Raw genomic sequence first — 14,578 nt, 5'->3', positions numbered from 1 at the left:
GTTTATCAGTTATTTACTATTCATGCTGTGTTATCAGTAAAACTGAAGGTGGATTTATACTATTATGCTGAATGGATGTGAATTTTAAATGGAACAGACACAAATATATGCTGAAACCAGTATGGTACCTGCAGATAGCTGAGGATATTTTCACTTTTATTTCAAGAATGATTGTCACTGACCAATTACTATCTAATTTCATTATTTGCAGGAAAAATACTTGAAATATAATAAAGTATCCATTATATAATAAGAAAATCACAGAGTTTGACTCAACTGTAGAAATTGCAATTGCCAATGTTGAACAGCCTTCTGCAATTTACATATTCAGAATTTTAAAAATAGTACTCCTGAGATACAATTTTAATTCTCAATACAGAAAAAAATGCTTCATTGCATTTATTAGCATTGAAATGCACATCATTTTTAAGTAGATGAATTCAAAAAACTTTACGATCAGGAAAAAAATTATGAATTCAGACATTTGAGTCAAAAGAGAACTTATTCACGTTGGTGTTGGGAAAAGTAAATCCATACATAATTTTTTTATGAAATGAATAGACAGATATTTTTCACCCAGAGTTCCATGTCCCCACAGGGAAGCTCTTTTATTTAATTAACTCAAGCTAAACAATTTATAATGTTTAGATACCATGTAAATCTTTTTTTAAATGAAAACTACGTTAAATATATTCAAGTTGAATAAAGTGATGGCCTAGAGAATTATCAAGATCCATATCTAAGAACAAAACATAAATTAAAATTGTATTAGGAACTTTTCTGAACAGCGTTACAAAGTGTATTTACATATTGTACTATATAGCAGGAAAAGATCATTTCTTACTGCACTGGAGTCAGTGGGAGAGGTTCCTTCTCTATGATTCTGATCAACATCAAACAGAAATCCATTCTCTAGGCAGTGAAGAAATATAGACAGCTGCCCCACACGTGGTCTAAGAGATAATTTCCAAAATATCTGAGCACAAAAGTCTTCACAATCATCAAAATTTAATTTGGGGTGGTATAGTAACAGAAAGGAAGCACAGAATCATTTTTTAGGTACATAAGGACTCAACTTTAAACTGTTACAACAGATATTTGTACTGAGCAATACTTTCAAATCAAAATTAAATGAACATTTCCCCAGAGTTAATACCTTAATTATATTCTTCGACATAATGTTTTTTTTCATTATTTGCTGGATCGCTTTTCATCCTTGTCCTTTGTGTTCTGGTTCCTGTGCTTGTGCCTGTGCCTAGGAGGAGAGTAGCTGACTCGTCTCCTAGACCGAAAACTAGGTTTGTAAGGATGCAGTCTGTGTCTCTTTGGTTTGGTTTCTTCCCTGCTCTGACTTGGCTCAGATTCCTTATTTTCTTCTTGAAGTTCCTGTTCTTGGTCTTGCTCTTTAGGTGAGTGCAATGTGTTCTTAAGAGTATTCATGAGAAATCTTTTATTTGTACTGGCAAGGGGGCACTTCATCCTGCGAAAGTATCAAAAAGCAGTAATATAATATCCAAAATGCACAAAAATTAAACATTATAAACATACAAAATGGGTACTACAGCTAATTTTTTTTGGCTTTCCTTGTATGCCACCTAGTGTAGACTTGAAGTACAGAAAGAAACAGTCAAGACATTACAGGGTTGCCCCCCCTTCCCAAAATCAAAGACTCAATTTCTTCATTAAAAGTTATAGAATATCTAGTGACATCTGCGCATCTGTTACAAATGTAATTATAGTTATTCATGTGACAAAATAAATTCTAATAGAAGCATTTGCAACAATAAATTTGTTATGACATAAACCTTTGTGCTTTACTGTAAAAGATGTAACAGTTTTTCTTCGGCTATACTCAAACAAGGAATTTAAATCTGACATGCTTTAGCTATTCAGCTATACCCAAAACATTCTTATAAACCATTTATTTTTCTAATATTTGGTACGTAATTCATTCTTAGACATTATGAAATTAATTACCAAAATTGAAATTAAAATAATTGCAAAACAATATTATTTCAGAAATAAGTGACAAATATGTCACAACTACCATGTTTCCCCGAAAATACGACAGGGTCTTATTTTCTTTTTACTTACAAAATATGGCCTTGGGCTTATTATAGGGGAGGGCTTATTGTTTTGGGGTTGCTGGGCGGCTGCTCCCTTGCGAACTGGCTCCTGAAGAACCAGGCACAGCCTCAGGGGCGAAGCAGCCATGAGGTGACCAAGCCTGGCAACTCTAGAGCAACCCAACAACCATAGAGTGTACTCCTAGAGCAGCCGCTGCTGGAAGACTCGGCAGCCAGGTTTTGGAGTTTGGAACTGGAGAAGATGTTATGCTTGGAGCATGGCGGCGGCAGCTGTTGCAAGGAGAGCTGGGCCCAGACATGTTGAGGATAGGAGGCATACCTGCTGGAGGCAGAACAGGTGCTCGCACAACCCCCTTCTCCAGCCGGGCAGAGCTCCATGCACTAACCTAGCGAGTATCCCTAATGTGCCAAGCCGCCGGAGCTGGGGAGCGGGCAGAGCGCCATGTGGCTTGGCGCCTTAGTGATACCCCCTAGGTCAGTGAATGGCGCGAATGCCAGTTCGCAAGGAAGCAGCCGCCCAGCAATTCCCCCCTCCGGCCAGGAAGAATGCCACTCCCAAACCTAGCGGTATCCCGAAGGCGCCAAGCAATGTGAGCGCCTTTCTCCTCCCCGGCTCCTGCGGCTTGACGCCTTCAGGATACCGCTATGTCGGTAAGCGGTACTCTGCCTGGCCGGAGGAGGGGGGTTGTGCAGGGGGTTTATTTTCAGGGGTGGGCTTATATTTTTGCCCACACAAAAAATGTGGCAAGGCTTTAGTTTCAGGACAGGTCGTATTTTCTGGGAAACACGGTATTAAAAATCTCAAACAGGCTATTATCAGACAAAATTACTATTTTCAGAGAGGGAATATCTTCTATTTCCCCATGGTGCCAAAAATATTAACTAGCGCTAGATGGAAAAAATAGACTTATTGGCTCCTTTTACTTAAATTCTTCTTTCTTGATAAAAGACATCACAAGTATTCCAATTATCTGAGTTCAGAAAGAGGACCCCTTCTTGTTGTGAGCTATTCGCTTATTTGTTGACTATGCAACCATAGCGAGTTGACAGAATGTGACAATTTCATGTGATTTATTTTCAAGTACTAAAATGGCAATCATATCATGTCCTGCTGATTATTATGGTGCAACTAAGGATTCCAAGAATGTAGGATTAATTACCTGAGTATTTTGATGTGATAAAATTAGGGCATCCAGTAAAACCCGTTTTTACAGCTCATCAATCCCACAGTAGCTACAAGGAGTTTTCACTGGATACGAGTCTATTACTTAACTGAAGAAACAAAGAGCTAGCAGCATCCTGAGAAAGTCTTAATAAAATTGTTTCTACCCTTGCAATCACATGCCATAAACTCATCCAAGAATAACAGTGTTACTGGAATCTCCAGGATACCAGTATCATCTACTTCCATTATAAACATAAGAGCTTCTGATAGGTGGCCAAGTGAGACCACTTGAAACAGGAAGAATGGAATTATTTAGATACATTCCCTTCTTTTTCTTTCTATATAGCAGTAATGGCGAACCTTTTGTGACTTGCGGGCCAAAAGGGGGGGGCAGTGTACAGGCGTGCCACACCCATAATGCTATGCGCAAGACCCGTGCGTGAATGCGCGCACTACCAGAGCTCCCTCCCATTTTGGGTGTGCCTTTTTTGCCCACCACAGGCTTCAGAGGCTTTATAGGAGCCTGGGGAGGGCGAAAACAGGCTCCCCCACCGAGGCCCTCCGGAGGGTTCAGGAGCTTCCCTGAAGCCTCTGGAGCACGAAAAACCGGCCCTATGGGCAAACTGGAAGTTCGGGAACAGACTTCCGGTTTGTTCATAGGGCTGGTTTTAGCTTTCCGGAGCCTTCCAGAGGCTTCCCTGAAGGCTCCGGAGGGCAAAAAAACGACTCTACGAGCAACCTGGAAGTGACTTCTGGTTTGCTCATAGGTTTGTTTTTTGCCCTCTGGAGCATTCAGGGAAGCCTCTGGAAGGCCCCTGAAGGCTCCGGAGGGCTAAAACCGGCCCTATGAGCAACCCAGAAGTATGTTCCCGAATTTCTGGTTTGCCCGTAGGGCTGGAAGCTCCTGAAGCCTCCGGAGGGCGAAAAATGGCCTCAAAAGAAGGCCGAAGTCAGCTGGCCAGCGTGCGCATGTGTGCTGGCGAGCTGACAGTGCAACGCCTCGCATGTCCGGACAAATGGTTCCGTGTGCCATAGGTTCGCCATCATGGCTATATAGCATTCAAGTGGACATTCATATATCTCTGCTTTCATTTTAGAAATATAGAAACATTCTAGAGAAATATTTTACCAGAAAATGCGTTCAAATGTTTAAGACAAATACAGCTAGATTATATGCAGCTGAATACAATAGACAATGAGCAACATCATTTTCAAACAAGAAAGACTTCACATAAAAGAAACTAATTCTTATTCTTAATTATGTGTCTACTTACCAACAAAAAATACTATATTTTAATCCACTGGTGAAGAATTTACATGACAATGCTCACTATGCATTCTTACTTTAGTCCCTAGTGAGACTTATTTATTAAGGCACATTTGAAATTGCAGTGTTTAGGATGGATATATACATTACTATATTTAGTTTGAAGAACTTACCAGCCCATGGGCCCCATTGTTTCTGCTCTGGTTTTCCCACGCTTAGCTTCTGTCAATAGCTCTTCCACTGCCTTCCTAAATATTAAGAATAAATATTAATTTAATATATCTTCCAAAACCTTTGGTATGTGAATATGTTTCTTTCATCCAACAGTAATGCAGATCATTACAATTCACTCAAACTGCAGTCCCTAAATCAAAATCAAACTATAATAATTAAATTCAGATTGCAAATAATTATCTTTCATGTTCTAAATCCCTTGAATCACTGGACAGACACGTATGGTATTTATCTAGAGAGTCTAGAGAGCCAGTTAGGTATATGATCAGGTGCCAATCTATAAGCAGCCTAAAACTTTAATCCTCCCTTAGGCACAGAAACCAAATGGGTAACTTTCTCATTCTTTCTCAGGTCAAACTCCCCTCGCAGAGCTTTTGTGGTGGAAATATAAGGATGTAAAGATACGTTCAGATTTCTTTTATCTCATTTGAGATGCCCCTACTCAGATTTTTCCTCCACTTGATACATAGAGCTATTCAGGAGAAGGGGATACAATTATAAATTGGGGGAAAACGTTTTAATTTTAATGAAATTGGTTAAAATCTCAACCAACAGACAGATTGGAAATGGTAATATATTGTGATCATGAATAATTTGCCCAATATTGGGTTTTTGCGTGGATTAATTAGAATTATAGCATAAACTTTTATTCCACTTACACTACTTATCCTTAATGTAACTTTATAGGCTGGGGATAAGGTACCCACAAGATAAGATAACCCAAGTACATCTCCTTAAAGTATCTAACTTTTTATAGTCTATTTTTAAGTGGGAAGTTGCAATGCTGATCACTAAGTTTTATTTGCAAGAATATATCTATCTTTCTCACAGCTCTCTAGGCACTGATACAACATTCACCTGTAATATGGAAGGTGGAGTCACCATACACACCTTACTTTACTTGCTACCTAATTTATCAGCCATCTGAATCCTTTGCTCTCTTTTTCTAATCCCGATCTTAATGCTAATTAATTGTGGAAAATTGATTTTAATCTAGATTGTTCTAGATGTTGGTGGAAGCTTTAATCGTTTAATTGTTATCTTAACATTAGGGCTGAGGCATTTCTGTCAATTACAACAAAAAGTTTTAAATTGATTTTGGTATAAACAAGAGGCTAAACAAAAAGGTGTGTCTTGACCCCTGCCCTTTATCTACTATACCTAGTTTTTCAGCCTTCCAAAAATGTCACAGGAATAAAAAGGCCTTCAAAAAAAGACTTGTATCTTCTGATCTCAAGAGGAAAAATACCTCCTTGCATGCTTTAATATACAGAGATATTTTATAAGAGAACTATGATCGTTAATGTGTATGCCACCATTTATAAACCCATTTATCTCTTTTAAGAGTTAAAGTAGTCTGCAAAATAGAATGAGGGTTTTGAGAACAAAAAAGCATTTCAGACTATGTTAACATTCAGCTCCTTTATTCTTTCCTTCCTAGTCAACTGTTCTCTAGCTCTAAATGGATCACACTGGAGTTATACTACTTGCCAATACTGTATCTTGAGTATATCAGTCCAACACATGCAACTAATTGTTGATGGGATACAGGAAACAGCATGTTGGCTTACAAGGTGGCTCTTTAGATACCAGATACCAGGACGCATAGAGTATGGTTTAAATAAAACTGGGCTTTAGCTACACTTGGGGCATACCAGTAAATATGTGGCAACTTTGACTCATATTGCACCTTACATTAGCAAACATGTGACATAAGCACAACCAAAAGAATTGCACTATTCTCCACCTTTTCTCTTACTAAAACACCTGCAAGTTACAATTGATCAAGGTCATACTTGGCAGTCTTTATGAATCCATCTATTGACAACCATGGCATATAGAATCTCAAGAAAAAAGGACCATCAGGTTAAAGGAAGTGGAAGATCCTTGTTTAAAATGTTATTTCTGTAGCAATAGGTAAATACTACTCTACATAAAATCTGTGCTGGATTTGTTTTCTAAGACATTATGTCTTCTCTCCCCCCCCCTCTTTTCTATGTCAATTAAAGAATTGGGATTGTTATGTTTGAAGTACACCACAAAATATTTTATATGAATGACAAATACAAATTTTCTTTACAATTGCTGGATATTGGCAACACTCATTTGGAACTCTTGTCTGTATATGGCAAATGCTCTATTATAGTCTTGTATGTTATTTTGGAATTTTTTTTGTTTAATTTTTCTTGTTTGATCCCGATCTGAAGTTCTCTGTCAGCTATTTCCTACAACATTGTTTGCATGTTCCTATTTAAAGCTGTAAACATTTTACACAATAGATTTGCTTTCTCCTTTTGGCAAAATCTGATTGTCTTATATCTTGTGAGTCCAAAACCTTTTTGGCACTAGATGTATTAATTGTTTATAATTCTGCAAGTTGTACAGTGTTGGATTTGTAGCATCAATAATATGAAAAATAATCCCCAGGACTTTATCTTCTCAATCTATCAATCACATTTATAATCAACTGCAAACACATTAAATAGCTGTCCCAATTCCTGATTCTCCGTATTATTTCCTATAAATAGCTCTACATTTGCAGCATAGTTAGAGGGATAGAATTGGAATAATTCAGTTTAGACTTTGTAACTGTTTTATCAATTAGTCACTGCAAACTAACAGGAATCTTTCAATTTATATTGTTTTATTTGTTTCCTAGAACGATTTGATAGCTTATTAGTAACCCTGACTATCCCCAAATGTTGTATCTTTTTATTCTTGATGCATGTATTTTATTCTCCTTATGTACACTGAAAGCATATGCACTAAAGACAAATTCCTTGTGTGTCCAATCACACTTGGCCAATAAAGAATTGAATTCTATTCTATTCTTCTATAAAAAGTGGCATCATACCCCCTCTCTTATTTTAGGAACAGTATTTTTTTTTTAAAAAGCACCACTTTAATCTTTCACTTCCTCTTAGGACTCAATATTTCTATATGGACAGGAGAGAACACCAGGAATTTGATCCCAGAGTTAAGGCTAGGCAATTGCTCGAGGCCTCAAGCAAAAATCCTGGGTCAAAAACTGTTCTAGGCTGCAATTCCCTGATGACCTGCAGCCTTAATTCTGGGAAGCCTTTGACCAGCCCACAACTAGACGGTTAGTCAAGTGAGGCAGGATCACTTATTGAGTAATAGAACAACTAATCAGTGGAAGAACTTGCCTCCAGAAGTTGTGAATGCTCCAACACGGGACGTTTTTAAGATGCTAAATAACCATTTGTCTGAAGTGTAGGTGTAGGGTTTCCTGCCTAAGCAGGGGGTTGGGCTAGAAGACCTCCAAGGTCCCTTCCAACTCTGTTGTTCTATTGTATTCTAATAAAACAGACCCTGCCACCGCTCCAGGATAATCGGGTGCCCGTGAAGCCGGGGTACAATTCCTATAATCCCTTGGCCTGGTTGGGGGATGGTGGAATTTGTCCTCCCAGTCATCAGGCCGGCACCAGGTTAGAGAAGGGTGCCGGCTCGCGCTCTGCTTGGCACTTAGCCGGCGGGCATGGCAAGGGGGCATTAGCGCTTTCCGTCTTCCCGCCGCTTTCCAATCTTACCTCTCCAACTCAGCATCGTCCGCCATGGCGGGCAGCAGTCGAGGAGAGCCGCGCTCAAGCTTTCACCGCCTCCATCTTGCTCCTCTTGCCGGAAGCGCAGCGGCAGCTTCGCGAGCGCGCGGGCGACGAGCACCAACAGCCGCTCGCGAGACACCGAAGGGGGCGGGGCTCAGGCAGCCCTCAGTCCCGCCCTCCCCGGCATAGCTGACCCTCCGGCTGATCCGAAGCGGCTCCTCTGAGGAAGTGGGGAGGGGGCGGGGCAGCTGCTGCAGGGGCGGGGCTTAACGCTGACTGGAATCCTGCGGAAGGGGATTGCAGATGCTGCTGGAACGTGCGGTAGTCCTATCTGCGGATGGAAGTTTTGATCTGAAATAGGCTCTCCTTATCTTAACGCAACTTGTTTCTCTGCCGTACTTGCATAGAATTGTAGTAGAATTGTGGGTGCGCGTATACACGTACCGTATATGGGATGGATGGAGATTTAAACACACACAGCAAATAGCTAAATCGTATACAAACATATCCTAGATATTTATACACAGAGAGAGAGATAAATAGACATAAGTATGTCTAGGGAGATTCTCAGTCATCCAGCTCATGGTTGTCCCAAGGGTGCTTTTTTTAAAAAGGTAACTTGAAAAGAAAAATCAGAAAGACCAGTTGTCTCTTGGGGGGAAAAAACACCTTTGGGATAGACATAACATATACATGGACATGGGCATGGACATGGACATACACATACAAATCAGATCGATAATACATATACATATCAATATATTTCCTTCTGTTGGAAGAATTGTCCTTCTGGGTTTGGCTCCAAGTGGGGAAAAAGACACTGGAGACATGGAGGCTGCTTGGAAAGATGGTTTTAATGGTGGACAGGACCACAGGGCTTGAGTCCTGAACAGAAAATGTGATCACATGCGTCAATGTTGGTGGAGAAGAGAAGGGAAACTGAGATGCTGAGTCCCTGGCTTTATGCCCTCTCTGGCCTCTGATCTTGAGCTTGTATTCTGATTGGTTGTCAGACTCCCATGGGGCCATGCAGGGACAACTCTCTAGGCTGCGTTTTGAATCCAGGTTTGGTTGACTTTTCAGATGCCATGTGGTCAGTTGAGTAAAGGGGCCAATATTATCATGCCTTAATCCCATCCCCTGGAGCTGAAGTGGAGAAGTCTTTATTATGTAAAGGGACTAGCTTGGCCTTCTTAGTGGCCCATTGACAAAGTGGGGATGGGCAGGAAGCTATTCTGTCTTTTAAAACATGTTTCTTTCTTTTCACATCCAGAGAAATATTCTGCCTTTTCAATATTTCCTAGGATATTTCATTTTTCTGGGAGAGGGCTGGGTGATAACTTCCTACACTTCCTTCCTTATTGATCCGTTGGTTGTGACAGCAAATGTATTTACTGCATCTAGTTTTAACTTTCCACAAGGGCAGAACACTCCTAATTAGGTAGGGATAGGGGCGTGCACCAGTGTACCTAACATCCCTGTCCAACTGTCCCCATTTATTTGTACCCATTTCCTGTGTTTTTCAGGTTTATTCTTATTCCTGTTATCTTGTACGAGAGTGATAAACTAAAATAAATAAACAAACAAATAAATAATCTATATCTATTAAAGTTGTTTAAGCTTTGGCCAGTCATTATCAAAAGTGCTTAATTATATGTCACCAAGTCATTTTCAACTTCTATGGAGCACAATGCAGGGCTGAATGCTGTTTGGGTGGAGGGGGCTATCTGTGACTGTGCATTCCCTCAGAAACTGCATGCTGATGTGGAGTAAGACAGCCCAATATTATTCCCTTTTTCCTGCCTAGAAGGCTGCCAAGTCTGAATTGATTGTTAGCAGAGATGTTGAATAGTAGATGTCGAATAGAATGCCTAAAGTTGCTGTAGCTGCAGCCACCTCAAAATTCACTTAGATCCAATGATTCCAGGGACCCTACTGAAGCTCACACGATGGGAGATCACAACCAATGCATCAGAACTTGGGTGTTCTCTCAAAATCCTGTCTATTTACAGAACACAAAATATAAAAATCAAAGTAAAACACATTAAGGTTTGCTATGTTTTGTGAGTTCAATCAGCAGTTATATGCAGGGTTAACTGAGCATATCAGAAAGATAAATGTCTTAATAACTGTGGTTACCCATGGTTAATTGAACTATTGTAGTTTATTGTATTAGCTCAATTGTATGGATTCCTACTGTGTACAGTTTTAAAGCATAAACTAACTGTTGCATGTGGTTGCAGGTTGCACATGAATGACAAGCTTGGCATTTTATTCTGGCTGTTGGATCATTCATGTTCTTCCTGCAGTGTAACAACCTTGGGAATTTCAAGATGCATGGATCTCAACTCCCAGAATTCCTCAACCACGATGCATTTTGGGAGATTCTGGGAGTTGAAGTCCACGCATTTTAAGTTCCCAAGGTAGAGAAACATTACTGTAGGCAAATTATTGACTACATGCAAAATCAAATACTGGATCAGGGTGGCAGATGTGTAGCCCTGCAATGGCGAATTAAGGTTCACTGGTGCTCTAAGCACTGACAAATTTTGGTGCCCCCCCTCCTTTGTACATACTGTACAAATCTTCATTGTTTTTTTCTTTCTCAACTTTGTGGTGCACTCTTGGGCCTGGTGCCCTAACGACGTGCTTAGTCTGCTTAATAGTTAATAACGTGGTTGTCGGAAAGCATCCTTCACTTTGGCCAGGCCACTAAGGCTGTTAAGAGAGTTTAGCCTAGAGCAGTGTTTTTCAACCACTGTGCCGTGGCACACTAGTGTGCCGTGACATAGTGTAAGGTGTGCCGTGGGAGAATTACTTTATATATAGTCAATATAGGCACAGAGTTAAAAAATTTTAACATTTTCTAATGGTGGTGTGCCTTGTGATTTTTTTCATTAAAAAAGTGTGCCTTTGCACAAAAAAGGTTGAAAAACACTGGCCTAGAGTTGGGTACACACAACCCATCTTCCTTGCACACATCTGTTATTGCAACTTTAATGCAGCTCTCATTGTTATATCGGGTAAAGGAAGGCACACAAAGGCTCCAATAACAACAGCTCTTTATTGCAAGTCAGGTAAACATCCGGCTGAGGAAGGGTCCGGCAGCATCCCCTTTTAAAGGGATCTGTCCAGAGATGGGTTCCTACCAGTTCGCACCTATTCGGTAGAAACGGTTCATCAAATCTACCAAACTGGTTAGAAGAGGTTCCACCAGTGGACCCGGAAAGCAGGCCACACCTACAGAAGAGGTTCCAAAAGTTTTTGAAACCCACCACTGGTCCTTGGATATGATTCTTCTACACTATCAAGCTCATATTTATAAAACTCAGTGCTTCTGTGAAAGGTAAGTATGACTACTGCGTTTGTGGTGCAATCAGAACATTGAGTGTGTTGAAGTTGTTTTAACGCAAACCAAAGATGCCTTTTAAAAAACAAGTTTACATTATATTCTTATGCATGCCAGTGCTGTGTGTGAGGTAATTTAAGGTGGTTCTGACAAGTGTCGTCAGCATCTTCATATCCGGTCACATGGGCGGCAAGCCACTCCCATCTGGTCACATGGGCAGCAAGCCACTCCCACAAAGGAGACCACACCCACAGAGTAGGTTCGAACAATTTTTGAAACCCACCACTGGATCTGTCAGACCTTTTGACCAATGGGATTAAACCTCTGTTCCCACCAGAACAGAAGACCTTGGTGGACATCTCTGTCAGTGGGGGGGGGGGAATATCTAACACCCCTCCCCTCTAGGATAGAGCAATCCAACTGGTGACGTAGTTACGCAGGTAGGTGGGCTTTTGCGTGGCTCTGCCTGACCTGTGCAGTTCAGTGTTGGTGGTTCCTTCGGACAAATCGAACGGACTTGTTTGCTCCGCAGCTCTGCCTGATGGAAACTCCTGGAACTTTTCACAGGCTGTAGCTGGAGCTTCTGGAGTTAACTCACTCGGAGCTTGCTGCGGGCCTGCATCAAAGTCAGATAAGTCTTCTGATATTCTCGGGCTTGAATTGGACCTGGAAGGACTGCTATTTTGTTTTGCACGGTTTTGACTAGTTCGCACAGGAGTTACTGTTTTTTGCCTAAGCGTGGAGTTGGTCAATATGCTTTCTCCAATTTCTACCGTCCTCGAGCTCTACTGTATATGATTGAGGACCGGTAATTCCAATTACTGTGGCAGGAATCCACAGCGTTCCCCCAGTGTAGTTGTGGGCATATACCGAATCTCCTATGGCAAAAGCTCGAACCTTGCTTGTGGAGTCAGGGGGTGTTGAGGTGGAATAATTTGGATGTAGCCGGTCTAAGTGGGACGGCAGCCCATGAGAAGCTCAGAGGGGCTTCTCCCAGTGGTAGCATTGGGTGTGATGTGTTGAGTCAGTAAATAGTGGTCGATTCATGTTTGCCAATCACCTGGGCCCATCCTAGTGAGGGCCTCTTTTGCGGATCTTACCATTCTCTCCCCCTGACCATTGGAGGCCAGATGGAATGGCGCGACAAGGACATGCCTGATTCCCTGAGATGCTAGGAAGGTCTCGAATGGCATGGCAGTAAATTGGGGCCCATTATCAGAGACCAAGACATCAGGCAGGCCGTGCATGGTGAAGAGTCTCCGTAGTACCTTGATGACCGATTTCGCTGTAGTGGAAGTCATCAGGACTACGTCTAACCATTTTGAGTAAGTGTCCACAACTATGAAGAACGTTTGACCATGAAATGGTCCAGCAAAGTCAATGTGCAACCTGGACTATGGTGCTTGTGGTTGCTCCCACTCCTTATTGGGCGCTTCTGGAGGAGCCGGTCTGGATTCCTGACAAGGTGTGCATGTGGCCACCCATTCTTCGATCTCCCTGTCCATGTTAGGCCAAACATAACTCCTTGCCAGCGACTTCATCCTGACGATCCCAGGATGCCCTACATGTAATGCTTCTAATACTGCAATGCGCAGTTGGTTGGAAATAATTACCCGGTTCCCCCCCCCCCCACAGCAAACACCCATTAATGACTGACAGTTCATCACGTTTGGCAAAATACATTTTGAAATCAGCCCCAAGAGGCCCCTTGGGCCACCCCCTCCACACCCAGTTCAAAATTTGCTTTATTTTGGGGTCCTTTGCAGAATGGCGTGCAACATCACTAGATGAGACGGGTCCGGTTTACGGGCAGTCAATGAGGAGGACCAATGTCTCGGGGGTGGGATCGGCGACGACTTCGGGCAATGGGAAGTGGCTCAAGGCATCCACATGCCCTAAAGTGGAGCCGGGTCGGTGAATCAGGCGGGAGGAGTAGGCAGCCAGGAAAATAGTCCACCTGGTCATGCAGGGGGATAATGATACCGGGGTGGGGTGATCCCCAGCCAGTAAGCCCAACAATGGCTTGTGGTCCATAACCAGTTCAAAGTCCCAGCTGTAGAGATATTCGTGGAACCTTTTTACTTCGACCACTGCAGCCAAAGCTTTGCGGTCCAATTGGCTGTAGTTCTGCTCCACGGAGGACAATGTCCTGGAGTAAAATGCAATGGGGGCTTCAGTTCCGTTGGGCATGCAGTGGCTGAGGACAGCTACGACACCAAAAGGGGAGGTGTCACAGGTCAACACCAATGGCAGGGTCTGGCTGTATTGTACTAGGAAAGAATCCGCTGATAAAAATCATTTTACTGTGGCAAATGCGGCGGTCTCGGCTTTGCTCCAGGACCATTTCGCGTTCTTGGCTAGGAGGCGATGTAATGGTGGCTTTCTGTTTGAGAAAGACGCTGTAGAAATTAAGGAGCCCGAGGAACGCCTGCAGTTTGGTCTGATTGCAAGGTGTGGGGGCGTCCTTAATAGCTTTAATTTTTTGTGAGGTCGGGTGGATTCCAGACCCATCGATCAGGTACCCTAGGAATTCGACCTTTGCTACATTAATCTGACATTTTTCTTTTTTGAGGCAGAGACCCTTGTCTCTAATTCTGGCCAAAATTGTTCGTATGTGTTTCATTTTACAGCCGATATCAAGATGTCGTCGAAATAGGAGACGACTCCTGGAATCCCCTGCAAAAGTCGTTCCATGACGCTTTGGAACAGTCATGGGGCGATACTAACACCAAATTGCAGGTTTGAATTTGCATTTGAATTCACCCCTGCGGTAGCGCCATCTACTGGCAATTGTTGGTATGCCTGCGCAATATCTAATTTTGCAAAGATTTTTCCTGGGCCAAGCAAATGTAGTAGGTGCTGTACAATGGATCCAGGGTAGGCGCTTTGTTGTAACGCTTTATTAATTGT

At 42.0% G+C, this 14,578-nt stretch overlaps 1 protein-coding gene across 1 annotated transcript; it reads right to left on the bottom strand.

Annotated features, from left to right (window-relative positions):
* Window positions 1–577: 577 nt before the first annotated feature.
* POLR1D (protein) lies at window positions 578–8,462 on the bottom strand. The gene is made up of 3 exons (XM_014052157.2): window positions 8,305–8,462; window positions 4,693–4,767; window positions 578–1,480 (listed from the first exon to the last, which is right to left on the bottom strand). Exons 1-3 carry the CDS (start codon window positions 8,328–8,330, stop codon window positions 1,192–1,194), a joined length of 390 nt encoding a protein of 129 aa, XP_013907632.2. The 5' UTR covers window positions 8,331–8,462; the 3' UTR covers window positions 578–1,191.
* Window positions 8,463–14,578: the final 6,116 nt, after the last annotated feature.

This window comes from Thamnophis sirtalis, unplaced genomic scaffold (assembly GCF_051295495.1).
Source record: "Thamnophis sirtalis isolate CommonGarterSnake01/CBP01778 unplaced genomic scaffold, rThaSir2_p1.2 scaffold_8, whole genome shotgun sequence".
Classification (NCBI taxonomy): Eukaryota; Metazoa; Chordata; class Lepidosauria; order Squamata; family Natricidae; genus Thamnophis; species Thamnophis sirtalis.
This window is presented reverse-complemented; position numbering and strand designations above follow the sequence as displayed.

What these genes read in the sequence shown, in the direction of transcription:
- POLR1D (XM_014052157.2), bottom strand. Translation starts at nt 8,330, where the DNA reads ATGGCGGACGATGCTGAGTTGGAGAG. An exon ending in GACGATGCTGAGTTGGAGAG is followed by an intron (nt 4,768 to 8,304) that starts GTAAGATTGGAA and finishes CTTAATATTTAG; the next exon opens with GAAGGCAGTGGAAGAGCTAT. An exon ending in ACAATGGGGCCCATGGGCTG is followed by an intron (nt 1,481 to 4,692) that starts GTAAGTTCTTCA and finishes ATACTTTCGCAG; the next exon opens with GATGAAGTGCCCCCTTGCCA.